Source organism: Pongo abelii, chromosome 4 (assembly GCF_028885655.2).
Source record: "Pongo abelii isolate AG06213 chromosome 4, NHGRI_mPonAbe1-v2.0_pri, whole genome shotgun sequence".
Classification (NCBI taxonomy): domain Eukaryota; kingdom Metazoa; phylum Chordata; class Mammalia; order Primates; family Hominidae; genus Pongo; species Pongo abelii.
Genome location: NC_071989.2, coordinates 158,003,350 through 158,026,806, shown reverse-complemented (window position 1 = coordinate 158,026,806; position 23,457 = coordinate 158,003,350). Strand labels below are relative to the sequence as shown.

At 50.1% G+C, this 23,457-nt stretch overlaps 1 protein-coding gene and 1 long non-coding RNA gene across 7 annotated transcripts in view; one reads left to right on the top strand and one right to left on the bottom strand.

Annotated features, from left to right (window-relative positions):
- Nucleotides 1-19,238, top strand: part of IL17B (interleukin 17B) — a 34,360-nt gene extending 15,122 nt beyond the window's left edge. For 4 of the 6 annotated variants that reach the window (XM_054556047.2, XM_054556048.2, XM_054556046.2 and 1 more), the window contains exons 2-4: nt 150-259; nt 16,490-16,779; nt 18,803-19,238. In XM_054556047.2, the coding sequence (XP_054412022.1) occupies nt 233-259; nt 16,490-16,779; nt 18,803-19,034 (549 nt within the window). In that variant the 5' untranslated portion in view covers nt 150-232 and the 3' untranslated portion in view covers nt 19,035-19,238. Of the gene's footprint in view, nt 1-149; nt 260-11,347; nt 11,460-13,707; nt 14,310-16,489; nt 16,780-18,802 lie in introns of those variants that run through there. The other 2 variants (XM_054556050.1, XM_002816066.6) reach the window with 2 other exon arrangements.
- LOC134761441 (uncharacterized) lies at nt 18,422-23,428 on the bottom strand. Its single transcript, XR_010140052.1, has 3 exons — nt 22,035-23,428; nt 21,057-21,800; nt 18,422-18,694 (listed from the first exon to the last, which is right to left on the bottom strand). It is a non-coding gene; the product is annotated as an uncharacterized LOC134761441 (long non-coding RNA).
- Nucleotides 23,429-23,457: the final 29 nt, after the last annotated feature.

Sequence of the window (23,457 nt, the reverse complement as noted above, 5' to 3'; positions counted from 1 at the left end):
AGGAAGAAGGTGTCCACTGCAGATATGCCCAGAAATAATTACACTATAAGGAAGACAGTGTTAAGTGATATGAGAGGGCTCAGTGAAACGAGGTTTTTGGAAGATGGAGGAATTAATGCACTCATGTGTTTATTCATTTATTTATTCAGGTCTTAAACACTGAAGTTCTAAGCTTCACACTGAACTAGGCCTGGGGCTCCAGAGATGAAGACCAAGTCCTTGCTTTCAGGGAATGTCCACCCTCTGTTGGGGAAGGCAGGTAGGTAAAGAGCCAATTGCTAATTTGTACGGAGCCACAGGGATGCACAGGGCACACTGAAAGCTCATTTCCTACTGAGGGATCTGGGAAGCTTCTTGGACGCGTGCACTGCGACCTGAAGAGTAAAAACGGCAGAGAAGGGCATTGAAGCAAAGGGAACAGCATAAGTCAAAGCCCAGAGGCTGGATTCAGAGCCACGCAGAGGATGACTTACTGGGTGACATTGGGTGGATGATTGGGCCTCAGTTTTTCTATTTGTACAATAAAGGGGTTAGGTAACTTGCTGCTGAGGAAGGAAAGGGGAAAACAATCTCTCACGCACGCAGACACACACGCACACACACACGCTCACGCACACACGCAGCACACACATGCACACACACACGCAGACACACATGCACACACACGCAGACACACACACAGACACACACACACGCACACACACGTGCACACACACGTACACACACGTACACAGATGCAGAGACTGTGGTTGTTTCAGCCTTAGAGGGGTAAGACACGACTCACTTCTAGGTGACCTTATTGACTCAAAGGTAAGGCCTCTTGGGCCCAGCCTCCAGAGGGAGAGAAAGTGAGAGAATGAAATGATCCACAGCATACAGTAACAGCAATTTATGTTTTCATCTAAAAATAGTATTTATTGTTTGAATAGATAATATCTATACACTGTCAGCATCACAGAGGTACAAAGGGTGTTCTGTGAAGAGTAACTTCCCTTCTATCCCCACTCCCTTATCAACCCAATTCCCCTCCCCAGAGAAAATCACTCTAAACTTTTTATATAGACTTCCAGAGAGTCTATGCAAATGCAAGCACATACCCTTACAAGTACCCATATGTACAGTCCCTGCATTTTTGGGGTACAGATTGGAGTGTACTATTCACATTCTTATGCACCTTACTTCATTTGCTTAATAACAGCTATTGGCTATTGGAGTGTATCATTCTACAGCGGGCTGCCTCATGAGCACTTTGAGGATGCTATTGTGCTAATAGATTCCTTTAACACAAATAAAAGATAGAATTAGAAAAGATAGAAGTAAAAGTCCTTTGCGATTACAAACAATGCTGCAAAGCCTGTCCTGGTCTTTGTGTCGTTTCCACATGGGGCTTCCTCTGTTGGACAAAGGCGTAGAAGAGCGATTGTTGCATCAAAGTCCTTGTGCATTTGTGATTCTTATAGATATTGCTCTATCCCCTGTTACCCACCTCCTTCATGGAGGTTGTAACCATTGTGTACTCCCACTTGCAATGTACAAGAGGCCTGTGTCACAGAAATTTTGAGTTTCTCCAGGCAGCCTGGGAGAGAGAGTAAGGAGATGAGAAGCTGGGGAAGAGGGCAGGGCATGGGGAGAAAGGAAGACATCCTTTGAAGGAGGAGGCCTGGGAACTGTAGGAGGCTGAGGACTAATGTGAGACAAAGCCGAGGAGAAGTTCCTGGGGTCATGACAGTGACCTTTAGGCTTATAGAGCTTATAGCCAATGGTGAAGTCGTGCACACCGGCCAGTCGCCCTCCTCTATTGCACACCGGTCAATCACCCTCCTCCACTGACAGCTCAGTGATGGGCCTGCCATGCTTCCAGCATTGCATTCCCAGGAATGACACTTGAGAGATGAACGAGAGGTGCTTAGGGGGCCCAGTGGGTGGAGGAATGGGTAGTAGCCTCAGAGACAGGAGCCCCAATCAGGAGCCAGCACTGTGAAACAGTAGGCTGTGCCAAGGACTAATTTAGGAGAAACTTAAGCCCCCTAAAACTCGAAAATTGGGAAGAATTCCCTGCATTCTCTGATTGTGTGGGTTGGGAACTGAAGCCATTTTATCCTGGTGTTGAAGGAAAGAGACTTTGGGCCTGGGGCAGACAGTCGCTTGGTGACACCCCCGTGGCTGAGGTTCTCCATGCCTCTAAGCCTGGGTGTCTTTCTCCCTGCTCTTCCCAGTCCCGACAGGCTGGGACCATCCCACCCAGAGTTAAGAGGCTTTGTGTTCAAAATCCTGGTCCAACGCTGGGCACAGTGACTCACGTCTGTAATCCCAGCAGTTTGGGAGGCCAAGACGAGCAGATCACCCGAGGTCAGGAGTTCAAGACCAGTCTGGCCAACATGGTGAAATCTCATCTCTACAAAAATACAAAAATTAGGCGGGGATGATGGCAGGTGCCTGTAAACCCAGCTACTCAGGAGGCTGAGGTGGGAGGCTTGAACCCGGGAGGTGGAGATTGCAGTGAGCTGAGATAGTGCCATTGTACTCCAGCCTGGGTGACAGAATCAGAGTCTCTCAAAACCAAACCAACCAAAAAAAAAAACACAAAGAAAAAACTCCCCACAAGAAACCAAAATCCTGGTCCAGGGGTCCCAACCCTTTTTGATCATAAATGCCTAACAATAAATAACAGTTTATTAAAAAAAAATTTAATTTAAAGTTATTTTTAAAAATAAATCTTTATTTATAAATTCGATAAAGAGCTATTATACTAATATGTTCCTTTAACACAAATAAAAGATAGAAATGAGAAAAGACAGAGGTAAAAATAGAAGACCTGATAGTCTTCCTAAGCCTCAAATGACACCCTACTTTGCAAATCACTTACCTAGCTTTAAGCGTTTACAGAGCTGGGTTGGCGAAGGAACTTGGAGGGCCTTGTGTATCTCTGTGTGTGTATGTGTGTGTGTGTGTGTGTGTGTGTGTGTGTGTGTAACTCAGGGATGGAGGTGCTGTGAGATTTGGAAAACTTGGGACATGATGAGGGTTTGGGGGGGTTTCCTTAAGTGGTGGGGGCCCAGGCTGAGCTTGCAACAGAGCCCTGAATGAAGAGTGGGGTGTGACTACGTGGTAGCTGGGCTGGACCTTAAGCATCTGGGTGTGGGAGAGTCTTCACAAGACCCTTGTATCCCAGATGGGCTGCATGAGACTGGGAGCCTTTCATCTTCATAATGATCCCATTCTGCCCCCGACCATTCCCCACCTGTTGCCTCCTTAGATCATGAGCTTACCTATAGTGATGGACAAAGAGATGGAGACAGGCCCCTGACCCATCTTTCCCCAGGGACAGGGAGGGGGTCACTAATACCACCATTGCAGGGGAATTCAATTTGACATGAATGACTAGAGTAATATGATAATTATTTCAGCTGCTTCTCGTAGAACAAATTCATATTCGCCACCCATGTATGAAAGGGTTATGGCACCAGAGATGTTATCAGAAATGATTTCCAACTGGGAGCAACTCGGTTAGTGGGATTAGGGAAAATTACTTATATATCCCCTTCCAGGCCTTGGCTGAAGTTGACTCTGTTTGTCCTCGTCTCCCCTCCCTGCCTTGAGGCCCCAACCCCTGCCTGTGTCTCCCGGTCTGATACTCCTCAGCCACGCTCAGGGCTGCAGGCTGACTCCAAGCCTTTGTAAACCACCCAGGACCGTTAAACAAATCCTATAATTAGAAGCCAGGTTGCATTAACGAAGTGAAAAATGTAACATTAACATCTGTTTGTTCACTGGATGCTCAGCTCATGTCCCATGATCCAGAGGATTTGTGACCTTGGGTTTCCAAGAAGCCTTAATAAGGTAATGTTTATAGGACTCTTAACTTTACAGCTCTGCTGGAGTACAACTCTGTGAAATGAGGACAAGCCATAATTCCAGGAGATCCCCTCCTCCCCATCCCAGTGCTGAAGAATGTTGTCCCCTTATGTAGTACATGAAAAGCCTCATGAGTCAGATTAAAGGAAGTAGATTCTGGTCCCAACTCTGACACTGAATTGCTCTGTGACACTGTATCAGTCTCTTTTCCTCTCTGGACTTCTGTTTTCCCATCTGTAAAAGAGAGGAGATGATGGGTCTTGTTCTAAAAGTCCCCTCCAATTCTGACATTCCAGTTTGATTTCTCTGTCTCTCGGCCATTGAGTTTTATATCAAGCAAAGATTCTTTTCCAAATTTGATCTTCCTTCTTTGGACTTCTCAAAAAGACTTGGTAATGAAAGTTGAACTGGATAAATCTAGTTTGGGGTTAGCAAGACACATAGACCTTTTTCTGCCTCAGCTTTGAATCTCTCTGATGGGATAAAAATGCGTCAAAAATAATACGACAATGACAATTAGGAAGAGACAATTCCTTAACTCTTCAAAGAAATTAAACTGGTTAAAGCAAGGAACAGTGGAAAGAACCAGGGTTGTTCTCTCTGGAGATGGTAGCCACAATTAAGTGAACAGAATATTCTGCCAACTTCCTATCAGCTGACATTTATTGAGTTCTTCCTGTGAACTAGACTTTATGTTATGGGCTTACATCCATCCTCTCAGCCTCATAGCAAACCTGTGAAGGCAGTACTTTCTCATTGTCCTCATTTAACAGATGAGGAACTGACAATTAAGGAGATGAATTTGCTCCAAGGAAATATGTGGCTGGGGCAGAGACCCCAGAACCTGATTTTTGACCTCTGCAGATCTGTTGTCCACAGACCTCTGACTCTGTTTTTGCACTTGTGGAAGCAAGTGTTGTGATGAAGTTTCCATCACCATGTCTCTGCATGATTCTGATAAGCACAGCATGCCCTGCTAGCCTGCACAGGCTATTTAGCATAGGTGATAAGGACACTTTTGCTGGGCCAAGCCTCTTAGATTTGGGGGTTGCTTGTTACTGCAGTGCAACTTGGCCTATACTGACTGATACTGCTTGCCTTGGGGCCGAGGGAACAGTTTTGCTCTGTATATTCGCAAAGAGCCAGTTTGCAGTCAGCAGATGGAAGAAGCAGGGAGACAGACATTTAAAACAACTAATAAAAGGCTGGGGAGCATATACGATAGTATCATTGAGAAGCCAGCACAATGATCCTGATGGTCCTGTTGAGCTTGAGAGTCTAAGAAATTGACTAAAAAATGAGAAGATTTGTAGGTGATTCTGGAATGCCAGGGTCAGAGCTAGCTCTGTGGTTGAGATAATGGGATAGAATACAAGGGAATCCCAATATGGAAGACAAGAATTTATGAACATAGCCATGTGCTGGCCAGACTGAAAGGCCAAACAATCCTAGGTTTTTCTAAGAGTACACTACTGGGGAGAGAAAGATCAGGGTCAGCCTGACCCCTGAATTCTCTCCAGAGCTGACTCAGAAAACTTATCCCTCTGGCATGGAGCCCTCTCACCAGACACATTTCTCTCCAATGTAGATTTGTCCATAAAGCACAGCTGACCATGGCAGAAATAACTTGGATAGCCTTTGGTGCTCTGTGTCTGCTGCCTAATGACAGGCACCCACCTCTAACTGCTTCTGGTTCCAGTGCTCATTCACTTTCCCTAAGCTGGGGCGAAGGTTAGGGTAGCTGACCGTTAAAGGGACCTCAGGGGCCCAACTTACATCCCAAGCTCTGTCCCTTTTCTCTTCACTGTATGGCCTCAATTTCTTTTTTTGTAAAATATTTACATTCACGTGTTGATGCAGGAAGTAAATAAAGTCATGGATGTAAAAGTGTTCTTTTTCTTTCCTTTTTTTTTCTTTTTTTTTTTTTTTTTGAGACAGGGTCATGCTTTGTCACCCAGGCTGGAGTGCTGTGGTGTGATCTCGGCTCACTGCAGCCTTCACCTATCGGGATCAAGTGATCCTCTCACCTCTCAGCCTCCTGAGTAGCTGGGACTACAGATGCATGCCACCACGCCTGGCTAATTTTTAAATTATTTTTTATAGAGAGGAGGATCTCGCTATGTTGCCAGAACTCATCTTGAACTCCTGACCTCAAGCAATTCTCCTGCCTCAGCCTCTCAAAGTGTTGAAATGACAGGCATAAGCCACGGCGCCTGAGCTAAAAGTGTTTTTCAAATTGTAGAGTGCTTCAGGGGTAACCCTTTTACCATCACGCAATTGTCATCAGCATCTGCGTGGGTCCTTGGCTGGACACCTTCCATCTCCCACAGCCATAAACCTTGAAGCTGCCTTCTCACATTAGAGCAATTACCGAGGCTTCTTTCCTGGGAACCAGACTTTGGAAATGGTCAGATTCCACACTAGCCATTTCTTCCTCTTTCCTCACAATATTTATGAGAACTGACCTTCCAATGGAAATTTGGCAAGATTTCACATTCTGGAGACATTGTACCTTCCTCCACATGCCCTGAGGGCTGAGGTCGTGGGCTTCCCAGAAGATCCAGCAGTTCCCATGCATGCAGGAGGTGCACAGGACTGAGAGGAGAGGGGCCCAGCAAGAGCCCCTGAGCTGTGGGCTGGTCCTAAAATATCGATACTGTTAGATTCCCCATCCTGCATTAGAACCTAAGCTCAGGAATAGGCCAGGCACAGTGGCTCATGTCTGTAATCCCAGCACTTTGGGACGCTGAGGCGGGTAGATCACTTGAGTTCAGGAGTTCAAGACCAGCCTGGCCAACATGATGAAACCCTATCTGTACTAAAAATTCAAAAATTAGCCAGGCATGGTGGTGCATGCCTGTAACCTCAGCTACTCGGGAGGCTGAGGCATGAGCATCGCTTGAACCCGGGAGGCAGAGGTTGCAGTGAGCCAAGGTTGCACCACCGTGCACTCCAGCCTGGTGACACAAGAACTGTTTTAGTTGTTCACCACTATATCCCCAGTGCCTGGCACATAGTAGGTGTTCAATATATATTTGTGAAATGAACGGAATGAACCCTCCTCAATAACTCTCAAAGGCCCTTCATCGTCTATAGGCTAATTCCTTGAAGGTCACAGCTCATAGAAACTTACAGAACATCCTAGGCAAGATATTTAAACCTCCACCAGAAGCAGCTTCTCAACATTGCCTCCTAACAGTTCAGGCCACAGAGATAAGCTTCTGCAGGGAGGCCAGGGGGAGATTCGAGCTTGTGAGTTTTCTAGGGGTCAGGAGGATGAGGATAGAGGCCTTGGCTATGGCCATCAAGGGTGATGTGATGTGTCTCAGAGTTGCTGCCTGTGCTGTAAGCATTGTGTTGTGTGCAGCTCTTAGGACATTCCTCTGCTAATCCTGCCCTAATCAGCAAGCTGGCCCCAAGCTCCCTGAGCCAGGTGCTGAGAGCCGCATCTGTGAGTGAGACATGCTTGCTGTCTGTGAACAGCTCCTACCTGATGGCTCTTAAAACAATAACAAAACACATACAAGACACCACCCACAAATTTGCACTCACACAATACACCAAAACAACCACAATAAAAACAGCACTCTCTGACCCAATAACAGAAGCCAATACGCAAGGCAGACTTTGATAAGTACCATCGGTTTGTAGCTTAATGTTCGGGGTGCAAGCCTTTGAACCCAACCTGCAAAAGAAGTCCTTTCTGTCCTACCCATGAGCCCCCAGGACTCCTCTCCCTATGCAGCTGCTGGGAGATGTTGACGTTTTCTTCTCACGTCCCCACAGATGTGGCCTCTTCCTCTGCCAGAAGCGGCTCTTGGGGGCTGAAGAGGACATTTCTTGTTCTGTACCCATTTCCTGCTTCTGCTGAGGGCAGGGTTGGGGCCTTCTACCCAAAACAGACCCAGACCCACCCAGCCAGAGGAGACGCTGACAGCTTTGGGGGAAAAGTCAGAATTCCAGATCTTGTGAATCCAGACGTCCTGTAAACTCTGAGCAGAGGATAAACATCCCCCGGGACTGAGGGGAGGACACTCCAGTGGGCAGGGGGCCTGGCGCCTCTGTCTGCCCTAGAGACAGGCTGTTTATTCCACATCCCCCACAGGCTCTCTTGCACTCCTTCCTGCCCCAGGTCTGGGTGAGTTACAGCAGGCCTGACAGCCCCACGTGGGGGCCTGAGGCCTTGGACATCAGATCTGGACCTCTCAAGGCTAGAAGGGAACTTTCAAAGCTCAAAAACTGGCCGCGTACGGTGGCTCAAGCCTGTAATCCCAGCACTTTGGGAGGCCGAGGCGGATCACGAGGTCAGGAATTTTTTTTGTTTTTTTTGAGATGGAGTTTCATTCTTGTTGCCCAGGCTGGAGTGCAATGGCACGATCTTGGCTCACTGCAACCTCTGCCTCCCAGGTTCAAGCGATTCTCCTGCCTCAGCCTCCTGAGTAGCTGGGATTACAGGCATGCGCCACCACGTCTGGCTAATTTTGTATTTTTAGTAGAGACGGGGTTTCTCCACGTTGGTCAGGCTGGTCTTGAACTCGAGGTCAGGAATTTAAGACCAGTCTGTCCAACATGGTGAAACCCTGTTTCTACTAAAAATACAAAAATTAGCTGGGCATGGTGGCGCATGCCTGTAATCCTAGCTACTTGGGAGGCTAAGGCAGGAGAATTGCCTAACAGGGACCTGGGAGGCGGAGGCTGCAGTGAGCTGAGATCATGCCACTGCACTCCAGCCTGGGCTACAGAGCGAGACTCCATCTCAAAAAAAAAAAAAAAAAAGAAAAAAAGAAAAGCTCAACAACCCCTCCACCCCGCAACACACACCTGGGCCACTCCTTCCTCTTCTAGAATCTCCTGGCTAGTGTTCTGCTCTCTGCTGATAGAGAGATCACTCTTTTCCAGGGCAGTCCATTTTATTTCTGGGACTCTCTGGCAGTTAGAAAGTGCTAGAATTGAGCTGACTAGAATTGCTCTGTGCCACCTGAGTCGGAAGAACTAAGGACAATGCATACAACAAAATAATAGCAGGGCCGTTCCCTGTGCCAGGCACTTGCCACATATAATCTTGTTAACCCCCCACCTCCCTTTCAAGGACATAGGCTCAGGGAGGTTAGGTCACTTGCCCAAGGTGACTTAGCTGCTACATAGCAGGGATGAGGTTCAGAGCACTCTGGTTCAACGTCTGTGCTTTAAATATTAATCTATACTGGCTCTTCATAATCAAAAAGCAAAAATAGCACATACACCTACAAACACACTATACATCAAACTCAGGCACATATAAAACCAAACCACATTACAAAATATCAGCCCGAACTTGCCAAATATTAAGTACCATTATGTGCCAGGCACACAATAATTTTAATGATTAATGCATTTTAACAACCCCGTGAGGAAACGAAGGCCCAGTGAAGTGAGGGGGGTGGACATGACCATATAATAAGGGGCAGGGCAAATGTCCAACCACCATTGCCTGAAGTCTGCCATCTTTTCCCCACAGGAGGAGGGCTTCTGCAAAATAAAAAAGAAAGCTTTTATAATTATAATTATTTTCAACAACCAGAGTTTTAAAAAATGAACTGTGCATCCTCAGAGAGAAATGATATTCCTAGAGAGATGGTACCCAGCAAAGGCACTTTGAAAGGGTTCCCGCTTTGGTAAGGGCTGGATGAGGTATCCTCTACCTCCAACGGCCTGGGGTGGTGAGTGCTAACAAGAGACTTGGTACAGTGTAGAGTCAATTTGCAACCCAGAAACACAAACTTGGTGTTTTCAAGTCTGGATGCTGTGCAGAAGAGAGGCCTAGGCGACCTAGTCTCCAGTGAACAAGACCACCTCTTAGAGTCCTACCCCAACTCACATTTCTTTGACTTCCCCCTGTGGGGAGGAGATGCTGGCACCTGGCCTGGGCAGAGGGTCATGTTGACATGGCAGCCCCTCTGCACACCCCAGGGGCCGCCCATTCACCCAGGCCTTTCCCTTTTTTGAGAACTGGGAGCTTGCTGGCTGGGGCTGTTCCCACCAACAATGTTCCCGTCCAGGGATCTTAAAATAGCACCTCTTGGCTGGGGCTCTGGAGTGAGCAGCGAGGCAAGCATTTGTGCAAATATGGGCCTGGGAGAAGGACTCCTACCAGGGAGGGAGGGGAGGGCAGCATGGCAGGAGAGCCAGGACCTCCCCAGGGGGCTGCACCCTCCTGGTCGCAGCCAGCAAAGGCGCCGGCTAGCCTCTTCCCACCTTCCCTGACCTCACTGGGTCCACTTGGGCAAGTTCTTAGACCAAAGCCTTCAGGTCCCCCTGGTCTTGCCAACGCTCTAGGGTGGGCCCACTGGAAATAGGCACCTTTGCGTTCTTCTGCTGGTTCTAGCCTTGTCCCCACTTCGTAATGCCCTTCCTACCTAGGAACATACTAGAAACATTCTTGAAGGCCCAACTCAAAACTCATTTTAACTGTAGGAATGACAGTTGCAGCTACCATTAATGGGGTACTTACTTTTGCCAGGGACTGTGCTAAGCGCTTTAACGTGCATTATCTCATTTGATCCTCACAACAATCCACTGAGAGCCAAGTTATTATTATCTTCACTTTGCAGAAGAAACTAAGGCTCAGAGAAGTCAATCAACATTCCCATGATGACACAGCGGTGAAGGGGCAGAGGCAGGGCTGAAACTCAGGCCAGCCCATCTGTGGTGTCTGACCTCTGCCCTCCCGGCTGCACTTCCTTCTCCAGGTCCCTCTGCTCTGGCCTCCTCCTCTGTCCCAGCATGGCCTCCCTGTATTATAGTCAGTTTGATTCAATGTATCAATATTTTAGTTCACATACCAGGAATGCTGTAGGGTGCCCCAAGAGCACCCTGGGAGCTCTCGGATCCCCTTGATGACTTGGGCTTGGGCGTGGGTTTAGTGAGCACCCGAACCTACTGGGTTCAGGTTGTTTGAGGCTGCGGGTCAAGGCTGAGGCCATCACAGACTGTGCTCAATGACCAGCTGACCACCTGGACATTCCCCCTCCACCCCTGGCTGCCGCCCCTCTCCTTAGTCCACCGCAGGGAGCAGCGTGTGCAAGAGTCAGACAAACTGGCTGTGAATCTTCTGTGACTTCGGGCAAGTGGCTGACCACTCTGAGCCTCAGTTTCCCCATCTGTAATTCAGAATAAAACTAGGACCTCACCCAGTGTTATTTGGAGGATTTCATGAAGCATTTAGCTTATGGCCTGGCAGTCAGTAAGTGGATATTAAGCAGCAGCTATTATTGTTACTGTTATTTTCTGTGAATTAAGGTGTCCAGGTGCCAAATGCCTGAGGCCTGGCACACAGCAGGTGCTCAAAGTAAAGGCAATCACTCACTCAGCAGACAGAAGCCCCCACCCGACCCCTGGCCAGCTGTGTCATTCCTGGCCGGCTCTGATGTCTCCTAGGCTCTGGTCCTCATCAACAATAGGGTCACTCTGGAAGCCAGGCACAGGCGCAGGGCCCCACCCACTCGCCCCATCCCCTCATTCTCAGTCCCAGGCCGCTCCTGGAGAAAGAGGTGGCAGAGTGCAAGTTCCCTCAGGGTCGGCACATTTTTCGGGGTTGGCTGGCTTTCTAGTGGCGCCATCTGCTGGTGAGTGCAGCACTGCTCCTGGTGGGGCCTGCTGCAGAGGGCTCTGAGCGGGACCGCGGCCACCCACTGCCCCTTCCCCTGTAGCTCATCTGCCCAGTCCTTCATTCACGCGTGCTGACCACCCTCTGCGTGTTAAGACCCAAGGATCCCAGCCTCGCTTGTGGGGTGGGAGCCCTGGAAGCCCAGTTCCTGCACCTCCCTCTCAGGCCCGGCACTGAGTCCTGGGGCTGGGTCCCACAAGCCTACCTGGGTTTGCACTCAGGACATCAAAAAGGACAGATGACCCTCCAGGGGTTTCTAGAAACCAAGACTGGAAGAAGGGGTCTCCCTCCTGGTCTGAGATGGTCCAGGAATGGGAAACCCAAATGACCGTTGCTGGGCCCATGCCTGACTCCTCACAGCACCTGCCAGGGGAACCTAAAGCTCCCCTCCCCACTGTGAAGGATCTGGGGCCCCCACAAGGACTGGCCTGGCTCTTTGGTCTCCGCCAGACCAGCAAGGAGGCCCAGCCTGGCCCAGGGCTGTTTGTATAAAGTCTGAGGGAAGAACAATGAATGACTTAGGAGACAGAGTTCTGCTCCCAGCTCTGGCACAAACGCACTGTGTGAGCTGGGGTAGGACCCTCCCTTATCCAAGTCTCCTTGTAGTAAAATGGGTGGGAGGAGGGGGCCAGATGATGGGTGAGGACCCGTGTAGCTCCCAAACTGGGCTCGTGCTAAGATGCAGATTTTTGCGCCGCTACTTCAGCATCTCTGGGGCTGGGACCCTGAAATCTAAAGTAGCAAGCACTGCAGCTGGAGTAGGGGAAGCTGACAAGTCAGTCCTGGCTTGGGGAGGCAGAAGTGAGGGGTGTGTATTGCCAGCAGATAAGGAGAATGTGTTGGTTTCAGGGGTCCCCCATACCCCAGTATCCATCTTTTAGTTTGCCACTGTTCTGTGGATATGGGAGGGTCACCCCAGTTGCATGTCCGTGGGACCCCACTGCTAGCAGCAGCAGAGTGTGTGCAGAGAACCAGCACAGAACCCAGCCAGGCCGCCCGGCCAGTGGGGCTGGGGCCGGGACAGCCTGCGGTGGGGGCGGGGCCCTTGTTGCCTGAGGAGGTATTTTCAGAGTGCCCCTCCCTCTGGAGTTTCCAACGGTAGAATAGAGCCCTGTCTAGTATTTGACCAAATATGGTGGCATCTCTCATGCTCGAGCCCCAGCCAGCGTCTCAGTTATGCTGTGGAAGCCTGCCCCGGACAGATTAATCTTGTGACATTCAGGAGCGCCTCTCACCCTGCGTTCTTCCCCTCGGACGATTCCTGTAAATGGCCAAGACCGGCCCTCAGCACGACAAGGCCGTCCTCAGTATCTGTTCACAATGCCCCTCCTCTGTCCTCCTCACATTCCCTCACATCCTGCCTCCCTGGGTGGATGTGCCCGCTCACATTGGGCTGGGCTGTTCACCTGAGGTGAGAGACATTGGCCAGAGGAGCTGGTCAGTTGAGCGTGTGATTCCAGGACCTTTGGACCCTGAGGTCATCTGACCTCACAAACTTGAGGCCTGAGTCTTGGAGGCCTAGACCTCTCTCAGCAGCCGGGAGGGTGGGCCTGAGGGGGTTGAAGGGAGAGTCAGTAGAGAAATGAGAACAGTGCCACCTCTAATGCTAATTAGAACAGCTAAAGTTTATAATAATCATTATACAATTATTTTATAATAATCTCTATAATAAATAGCTAAGTGTTTATTGAGCACTTACTATGTGCCAGGTACTGTTGCCAGCTATTTAACATAGGTGATTTCCTGTATTCCTTATAGCAGTTTTAAGAGGGTGCCATGATTCTTCCCATTCTAGAGATGTGGGAACTGAGGCTCAGAAAGATTTCAGGAGGGAATGGGCCAGGCCACCGTCTATTTCTGGATACACCCACCATTTTACAGAGGAGGGAACTGAGGCTGACAGTAAAGCTCACATGCAGCCACACAGTCTCTGAGAGCGGAGACCACCCCAGGAGGGAGAGTGCTGTGTCAGGAAGGCCAGGACAATCAGCCGTAAGTCCTCATGGATCTGAAACTTGGCCAGAGTGAGGGCATACAGCTTCAGAAATATGTTCACAGCAGGCTGAAATTGTGCGGAAAATATCCCAAGAAAAACAACATGGGGTGGTGGATAGAGCCCTGGATGGGGACAGGGTGGGAATAGCAGCTCTGACACCTCTAACTCACTGTTAATAATGACAAGTCCCTTTCTGGCTCCAGGCTCAGTTTCCTTGACTGTGATCTAGAAGGGTGGGGCTTTGGTCTCCTAGGGCTGCTGAACTCACCTGAGGCCGGCAGAGGCTGGAGTGCCTGAGGCTGTTTCCCTGGGAGATGGGGCCTGTGTCCCACTCCTGGCCAGCACAATCTGAGAACATTTGCTCTCCCGACCAACCAACGGCCCATCCCTCCTCCACCCTCAACCCCTTGCCATCCCCAAAGCAAACGAAGCTGATTGTCTTAGCTGGCCCTGTGGGTGCTGGCTGGGCGGCCGGCCGCAGGCCACAGGCGGAGATGCCACCGGCCAGAGCCCCACCAGACACACAAGGCATTGTCCCTCGGTCAACAGCCCCTGGGCACCTCAGCCCCGCTCCTGGCCTGCCCCCACGCCCCTCACCGCCTGCCACTGCGCTAGGCTCAGCCAGCTGGGGGCCCAAGGCTCCCTGCTGATGACGAGCCCACCCACTCACTCCCCCAGCAACCCCCAGTTGAGCTATAATTGCTTCGCTCCATCCTGTTGCTGCCATTCTCTCGGCGGCATCTGGGGTTCCAGGCGGGCAGCAGCTGCAGGCTGACCTTGCAGCTTGGCGGAATGGACTGGCCTCACAACCTGGTACGTGGCGCTTCCCTGCCGCACCCCCACCCCTTTTTAGAGCCCAAATATGTCAGTTTTTCTTTCCTATTGATTAATGGCTGCCTCTGTTTGGTTTGGAATCTACAGAGGCAACTTCTCTGTCTTCTCCCCCAGGACTAGAAAGAAACAGAGACTGGTCACTGTAGCCATGGGCAGCAGTGCAGCCTCCTGAACAGGGCTCAGCCGGGGCACACTGAAGTCTTTTCAGACCAGAGGCATCTGGGGAGATCCCGGCAAACTCAGCCATTGGGGTTTTTCCAAAGAGACCCAGCTTCTGAGGTCCTGGCTGTCTGACCTTGGGCAAGTCCTTCTGTTTCTCAGTGTCCCATCTGGAGAGTGAGGGAGGGGGACTTTGATTCAATTCTATGTTTCTCCAAGTGGAGAGCCAGAGTTTAAGAATGCCCTGGGAGAAACTCTGAAGAGAGAGCCTATTGTTAGGGAGACATTTTTTCTGCACTAGAATCTAGGACCAAAAAGGAAGAATTTAGCAACTTGAATCTCTGTTGCAGATTTTGTGCCAGCGAATACCTCTGCCAAGAGGGGCTCTGCTGAAACTTGTTTCCTAGGGTCAAGACTTGCTGGGTAGCCTGGATAAAGCAGGCATGGGCCATGGGGCTGTGGGGCTGTGAGGTGAGGCATACAGGGAATATATGGAGCCTATCTCAATTTAAGAGGAGTCAGAGGTGCCTCCATCCTGGGAGCTCTGCCTCACACGCAGGCACTGTCCCTTCTCTCTCTGGATTCCTGGGGAGTCTGGCTTCTGCCAGGCCTGAGTCCTCTTCCTTGTGAGCCAAAGGCTTTCCTGATACTCTGGTGCTGGGAAGGAGAAGTGGATGGCAATGGGTGAGGGTGTGTGTGTGTGAGGAGGGCTTGGGGGATGGCTGGAAGAGGGAAGGCTCAGGGGAGAAGGGCAGTGCAGGCGGACAGCACATCCTTAGCCCACAACTTGCCCATCTCCCCAACTTCATCTCATCCCCTCTTCCTCCCACCCACTCTTAATCAACATTTCATTCCATTCAGCAAAGTTCTTTTTTCTTTTTTTTGAGAGGAGTCTCGCTCTGTCACCCAGGCTGGAGTGCAGTGGTGTGATCTCGGCTCACTGCAAGCTCCGCCTCCCGGGTTCAGGCCATTCTCCTGCCTCAGCCTCCCAAGTAGCTAGGACTACAGGCACCCGCCACCACGCCCGGCTAATTTTTTTGTATTTTTAGTAGAGATGGGGTTTCACAGTGTTAGCCAGGATGGTCTCGATCTCCTGACCTTGTGATCCGCCTGCCTCGGCCTCCCAAAGTGCTGGCATTACAGGTGTGAGCCACCGCGCCCGGCCTCAGCAAAGTTCTTAACCAGTTCAAACCTCCTCTATCATCTTCCCCCAACCCACCCGTCCCACACCTGCAAGACTTCAACTCCCTCAGCCCATGCCTGCCATGCCTCACCTGACATGTCCCTTCCCCAGAAAAGTTTCCCAGGCCATTGTCCCAGCACAGCTAAGCAGGAGGCCCCACTCTTCTCCAGCCACACCCTGAATGGGCCCATCCTGGACTTGTCACTAGGGAGACTTGGGTGTTTGTCTTCTTGTTCACTGTCTTCCTTCTTAGACATAAATGACAGAAGGGCAGCGATGGGGACAGCCATTCATTTACTCAGCGAGTGTTCACTGAATGCACCACGCAGACACGGGAGATATGACAGTGTGTGGGAACTGACACGTGCCCCCACGGAGTCCATGCTGAGTTGGGGGCAGACACATAAAATAATTGTACACACAAACTTTTAAGATTGAAGTCATGCAAGAGGTGTGTGGGTTGTGAGAGCCCAAGAAAGTCCAGAGGCATCCCGAAGAAAGCGACGCTAAAGCTGACATGAGGGGTGGGAAGGTGTCCAGGAGGTGAAGAGGCAGAATGCTGCAGGCAGAGGCTGTGCAAAGTCCCTGTGGCAGGAAGGAGCATGCTGAGAGTAAGACTGAGAGAAGACCAGAGGCTGGAGCACACAAGAGAGAGGAAACGGGGTAATTTGAGGAGGGAGAGCTGGGGGATGGTGGGCAGAGTCAGACCTAAGCCTGGGAGACCCCTAAAAGCAATGGGAAAGGACCATGGACCCCAAGTCTTGGCCCAGAAAGAGACTTGGCTCTCCCACCTTTGACCTGTGGCTTTCCTCCCCAGCTGTTTCTTCTTACCATTTCCATCTTCCTGGCGCTGGGCCAGCCCAGGAGCCCCAAAAGCAAGAGGAAGGGACAAGGGCGGCCTGGGCCCCTGGCCCCTGGCCCTCACCAGGTGCCACTGGACCTGGTGTCACGGATGAAACCGTATGCCCGCATGGAGGAGTATGAGAGGAACATCGAGGAGATGGTGGCCCAGCTGAGGAACAGCTCAGAGCTGGCCCAGAGAAAGTGTGAGGTCAACTTGCAGCTGTGGATGTCCAACAAGAGGAGCCTGTCTCCCTGGGGCTACAGGTAGGCTGGGCAGTGGTGGCAAGCTGTCTTTGGGGTGTGGGGACCTTTCCCATGCCCCAGTCATTGTAATGGTTAAGATCTCAGATTCAGAGGTCTAGGTGCTTGGGTTTGAATCCTATCTCTGCCTCTTACTTGCCTGTGAGGCTTTGGGCAAATGGATTAGCCTTTCTGGGCCTCAGTTTCCTCAATGTAAATGGAGACAATAGTAGTACCTACTTCAGAGTCTTGTTAAATGAGATATCCATGCAGAGCACTGCCCTTATTGTTCTTCGAGTCTCCGTGGAAGTGCCTGCAAGGCTTTCCCCAGATGTCACTTCCTCTGCTCTGTGGGCCTCGGACGCCCTTCTCAGGTGTGGTGCTTCCATGCGGTGTCCCAGTCTGTCTCTCATGCTGGACCTGCGCCTTCCCAGTGCCAGCATCAGAATCACCTAGGGATTCCCATGCCCAATCCAAACCTCCAGCGGTGAGGCACGGGAAGTGCTATTTCCTATAGCTCCACGTGATCAGGGCGCACAGCAGGCAATGGGAATCAAGACCCATTGCCCTGGATAACGATGGCAGCAGCGTCCTCTCTTGGTTGTAGCTCCACTTCCTTGCTCAGTGCCTAACCCATAGTAAGGATCAAAGATGAAGGAAAGGGCTGACCCTGAGGTCCTCACTCACAAACCCAGGCCAGAGATTTTTCAGCCACATGACATATACCCTGATACTCTAGAATAGCACTGTTCACCAGAACTTTCTGTGATGATGTAAAGTCCAGTATGGTAGCCACTAGCCTCATGCAGCTACTGAGCACTTGACATGTGGCTACTGTGACTGAGGGATTAACTTTGATTAATTTGTTTATTTTTTGATTGAGACAGGGTCTCACTCTGTTACCCAGGCTGGAGTACAGTGGCATGGTCTCGGCTCACTGCAGCCTCTGCCTCCTGGGCTCAAGCAATCTTTCTACCTCAGCCTCCCAAGTAGCTGGGACCACAGGCATACCTGGCTAATTTTTTATATTTTTTTGTAGAGACAGGATCTTAATATGTTGCCCAGGCTGGTCTCACACTCCTAAGCTCAGACTGCTAAGCTCAAGCAATCCACCTGCCTTGGCCCCTCACAAAGTGCTGAGATTACAGGCGTAAGCCACCATGCTCAGCCTGATTAATTTGACACATGAACCTAGTGGCTACTGCATTGGACAGTGCAGCTCCAGAATGTGACCATTGGAAGGGTCGGTAAAGATCCTCCAGATTGGAGCTTTTCACATCTGATTGTGCCAATGAATCACTCAGGGATCTGATAAAAATGCAGCTTCAGATTTAGGTTCTGCATTTCTAGCAAGCTCCCAAGCATAAGGTGATGCTAATTCTACATGTCCACAGGTCCAGTTCACCCACTTCCTTGTCCCGTATTTAGCAGATGGGGAAACCGAGGTGCAGAAAAGGAGAGGTCACAGAGCAAGTCCCTGTATGCAAGGCTCCATGAGAGCACCAGGAGGGAACTTGTCTGCTTTGTTCATCAATGAACACCTAAAATCTAGGACAGAACTGCTCATGTGGTGAGCATGTAAGTGTTGAATGAATGGAGATTAAGTCAAAATAGAACCCAGACCTCCTGACTTCTTTGCCAGTGGAAATTAGACATCAATAAAAATAATCCACACTTTATTTCCGTGGATTAAGTTTCCCAACAATATAAACACAGTGGGGGTGGGGCAGGCAGAGGGAGGCCTTAAGCTACTCCACGATCCCCACAGCGCAACCTGGTACTGGGATGGGCATCTGGCTGCAGGAAAGAAGGAAGCTAGGTGACTGGTGACCTTGAAGCTGGATAACCTTGGGGCTCTCGACTTGCCTTCTATGATCTTGTTTCCTCACGTGGAACACGGAGTTGATTACTGCCTTTCCTCTAGCCCAACACAGTCTTGCTGCAGAAATTAAAACTCCGATTAGGAAAGGCAGGGGTGTGGGGTATGGGTGCTGACTGGCCCTTTCCTGATCACCTTCCGCTCTGCTCTTTCTCCTGCTCCCTGTAGCATAAACCACGACCCCAGCCGTATCCCTGCGGACCTGCCGGAGGCACGGTGCCTGTGTCTGGGCTGTGTGAACCCCTTCACCATGCAGGAGGACCGCAGCATGGTGAGCGTGCCAGTGTTCAGCCAGGTGCCTGTGCGCCGCCGCCTCTGCCCGCCACCGCCCCGCACAGGGCCTTGCCGCCGGCGCGCGGTCATGGAGACCATCGCTGTGGGCTGCACCTGCATCTTCTGAACCACCTGGCCCAGAAGCCAGGCCAGCAGCCCGAGACCATCCTCCCTGCACCTTTGTGCCAAGAAAGGCCTATCAAAAGTAAACACTGACTTTTGAAAGCAAGACTTTGGGTTTGCTTTCTGTGGCTTCGAAGTCAAAACAGGGGAAGGGTAGGAGGTTCCTGGGAGGTAGATTTCAGATTAATATAAAGGAGGATTTTTCATCACTCTGAGTTCTCCAACACTGAGGTGGCCTATTAGAAAATAATGTGTTCACCTCTACCACCTAGGGCCATCATGTGTTTCCTTTATTTATTTTGAGACAGGGTCTCACTCTGTCGCCCAGGGTGGAAGTGGCCCAGTCACAGCTTACTGCAGCATCAGCCTCCCCAGGCTCAAGTGATACTCCCGCCTCAGCCACTCAAGTAGCTGGGACTACAGGTGTAGTGGCACACGCCACTACACCAAGCTAATTTTTGTATTTTTTGTAGATACGGGGTTTCACCATGTTGCCTAGGCTGATCTTCAACTCCTGGGCCTCTCTGCAGATCAGACTTCTGCCCACCTCGGCCTCCCGAAGTGTTGGGATTACAGGTGTGAGCCGCCACACCTGGCCCATGTGTTTCCTTTAATTTGGGTTTATAAGTCTATATTTCAGCCATGTTAATGTAGCTTGGTTGCTATAAACCAACATAGGCGTTAACAAGAGTTAACGCTACCCACTTAAGGGTCACTGGAAACAAGCTCTTTTGAGGCGGGGAGCTCCCCATCTCTGAAAGTGTTAACTTAAAGCCAGGCTTCTCAAAGGTATTATGGAGCAGACCCCTGCTCTGGTTGGAGTAGATGATCTAAAAAGTCTTTTTCAGCTCTGAGATTCTCTGCAGAGCAGACTTAGACCCAAAGAAAGGCCTCCAGGTTGCCAAAGAGCAGGTGCTTTTAACTTGGGATAGTGCATCCCTGAAATTTTTATGTATGTACTTTTTCTGAGCTGAGGATTCCTGGTTTTGAACAGACACTCATAAGTTGAGAAGTGTCAATGTAGATCATTCTTTCTTCCAGCCCTGTCCAAAAGGGGATCTTATTAGATGGTTTGCTGATATCAGTGATTCTCAAACTTTAGTGAGCATCAGAATCTCCTGGACGGATTGTTAAAACAGCTTGCGGGGCCCCACATCTAGAGGTTCTGATTCAGGTGGAGGCTGATACTTTGCATTTTTTTTGCAGTGTTTTTCTTGCATTTCTAATATATAAACAGTTGTTCCCAGGTGATGCTGGTGCTGCTGGTCTGGGCACTGCACTTTGAGAACCACTGGCTTATATTAAGATACTTTGCTGATCAAAAATGGCAGTGTGTTGGCTTACTCCTGTAATACCAGCACTTTGGGAAGCTGAGGCAGGCAGATTTCTTGAGCCTCAGGAATTTGAGACCAGTCTGAGAAATATGGCAAAACCTCATTTCTACAAAAAAAAGAAAAAAAAAATACAAAAAATAGCCCAGCATGGTGGCACGCGCCTGTAATCCCAGGTGTTAGAGAGGCTGAGGTGGAAGGATCACTTGAGCCTAGGGAGGTTAAGGCTGCAGTTAGCCATGACTGTGCCACTGCACTCCACCCTAGGTGACAGAGGGAGACTGTCAAAAAAAAAAGCCAAAAACAGCAGTGTGGACTAATATATCCTAAAGTCCATGCTGACTCTTGACCCCTGGATGTAACTCCCCACTTCTCCCTTTGTCCCCTAGCAATTCAATCCTCCCGTTGGGCCCTCTAACCCCTGCAGCAAATCCCAAATCAGCTGCTCTAGGGTCTAAAAATACCTTCCCTCCCACAAGACAGCTGAGGGGCTCAGACTATATTCTGAGGGTAAGAATAGCTAGCACTTTAGAGTTAATTTTAATAAAAGGGCCAACCGCCCAGGACAGGAATATTTGGCTTGGCTGCTCTAACTTTAGTGCTTAAAGCAGCTTTAGCTCTGAATGTCTTAAGGGTCTAATTCATGAAAGGCCAGTGATTAGGTATGTGCCTGCCTGGGGTGGTAAGTAACTTACCTTTTTTGGTATTGTTCTAGAGTGGATACTGGTTAAAATTACCCCAGGAAGCTTCGGCTGGGTTCCAGACACATGGAAAACAGACTTCCTGTGCCAGCGCATGCTGATCCCTTCAGCAGCCGCTTCTCCACCCTTGGGGCTACTCTCCAGGTCTTAAGACTTCAGCCCCCCATGAAGGGCCCACAGCTTCCAAGCCCTTTCTGTGGGGTGAGGGTGTGGGAAGAATTGAGCTGCAAGAGGGTTGCTTGTAGTCCTGGGAGACCCTAGGTGCTCTGGGGCATACGGGCTGGTGGGGAAACCCCTCATTGTGGTAGGAGGGGGGTGTCTTACTTCTACCCAAGCATCAGGAGCCCCCCAGATGCTCCATAAACACCAGCTAGTTTCATACGGATGATGCCTTTTCCTCTTTCTGGGCTTTAGATTCCTCATCTGTGAAATGAACAAATGGGATTTGGGGATCTCTAGGGTCTTTTCCAGGCTTACCATTCTGTGACTTAGAAGCTTGGCCTTGGTGGCTGGGCTGACCACTGGCGTAGCTCCGAGTCCCAGCTGGCTCTTCCCAGGCTCCCAGTTTAAAGGCACCAGCAGGGAGCTCAGGTCCTTTGGAGAGCTGGCTCTACACAGCATCCTGGAACTTCCTTTGGTCTGAGTCTAAGTGTGTTTCATGTTTGCCTCCTCTAGCGAGAAGCTCGCACTCCATGAGACAGGGGCCTCATCCCTTGTTCAGCACTGCACCTCCAGCACCTGTCAGTGTCCAGAGCGGATAGGGGCGCCATGTTTGGTGAATGAGTGCAGAGACGCCTCTAGGGGGAGCCCAAGATCTGCCTCCTGCCTCCCTCTATTATGCCTTCATAGGTGGGTCAGAACAAAGAATTCCTTACCAACCTCCCCGGTCCCCCACTGCCAATCACCCACCCCTATTCTACCCTCTACAGCTGCCGCTTATCCCCCAAAGTCCTTAAATTTTGCTTGGGTCACCTGCTCCAGGAGGCAGAGTTCCCACGAAGGGTATTAAATGTCTACTACACTGCATCCAGGACTGAGGATGTGTGGCCCTTTTCCTGTTTTGTTTGGCTGTCTTTGCAAATGCCCTCTTCTTCCAGGGCTCCGTGAGCTGCTGGGGGCTTCTGTCCAGGCCTGAGAAGGTTGGGGTGAGCCCTGGGGCAAAGGCGTCCTGTTGGTTCTTATTTCTGGAATCTGTCCTTTCCTCCCTGCCTCCAAGGAATCAGGTTTGGGCTTGGGGAGGCAGGGATTGTGGGCATTTTGGCTGGCTTTGGTTCTGAGCTGTTTGGGCCTACCCAGGTAAAGAAGGTTTCTGAAGGACATAGCCAGTTCCAATGCAGTCATGCTTGGGCATGGAGCCAAAGCCCAGACAAGGACTGAGGATCAAATGTAAATGCCTTGGTTTGTGTCTTCTGTGCACAAATTCTCTGCAGGGATGCAAGGGAGGGGTGGTTACCAGGGATAAGTTTTGTATTGTCCAGTGCTGGGCCAATACCAATTATTAATTACACCATGACAGCGCATGCCATCTTCATTTCAAACAGACCATGAAAAGATGCTATTACACACTTCGAGTTCACTGGACTTGAGAGCCCCATTTGCGTGTGGCTAACATTGTGACTCTCTCTCCAATACCCTTTCCCCCTTTGACCTTGAAGTTTGGATGAGACCACTTCTGCTCCAGGGATAGGACCTGACTGCTCTAAGCCAATCAGCGTAATCTCACACCCTCCCTGCCTGCATCATGGTTACTGGTCTCGTATCTGAATCCCAAGCCAATCAGCATGTGGCATTCCCTTGAACCACAGGAATTGGTTCAGGGGTGGTCCAACTGGCCCAGAGCCCAAAATTTGGTTCAGTGCTTATGAGAGAAGACCTTCTCTTCCTGGGAGCTGTTGGCAGCCATCTTTGACCACGAGAGAAATCATGGAACTGTAAGATTGCATAGTGCTCTATGCCTAGACTTTAAAGCCACGATAACTAATAAAAACTTTTTATTGCTTAAGTCAATTTGAATTTGGTTTTCTACTGCTTCATCAAAAGCCTTCTTACTTGGCTGGGGGTGGTGGCTCACCACCTTGGGTTTTTAATCCCAGCACTTTGGGAGGCCAAGGCGCGTGGACCACCGAGGCTAGGAGTTTGAGACCAGCCCAGCCAACATGGCGAAACCCCATCTCTACTAAAAATACAAAAAACTAGCCAGGCATGGTGGCAGGTGCCTGTAATCCCAGCTACTTGGGAGGCTGAGGCACAAGAATTGCTTGAACCCAGGAGGCGAAGACTGCAGTGAGCCAAGATCACACCATTGCACTATGGCCTGGGCAACAAGAATGAAACGCTTAAAAAAAAAAAAAAGCCTTCTTACTGATGTGTCAGTTTCATAATTTCTATAGTTATC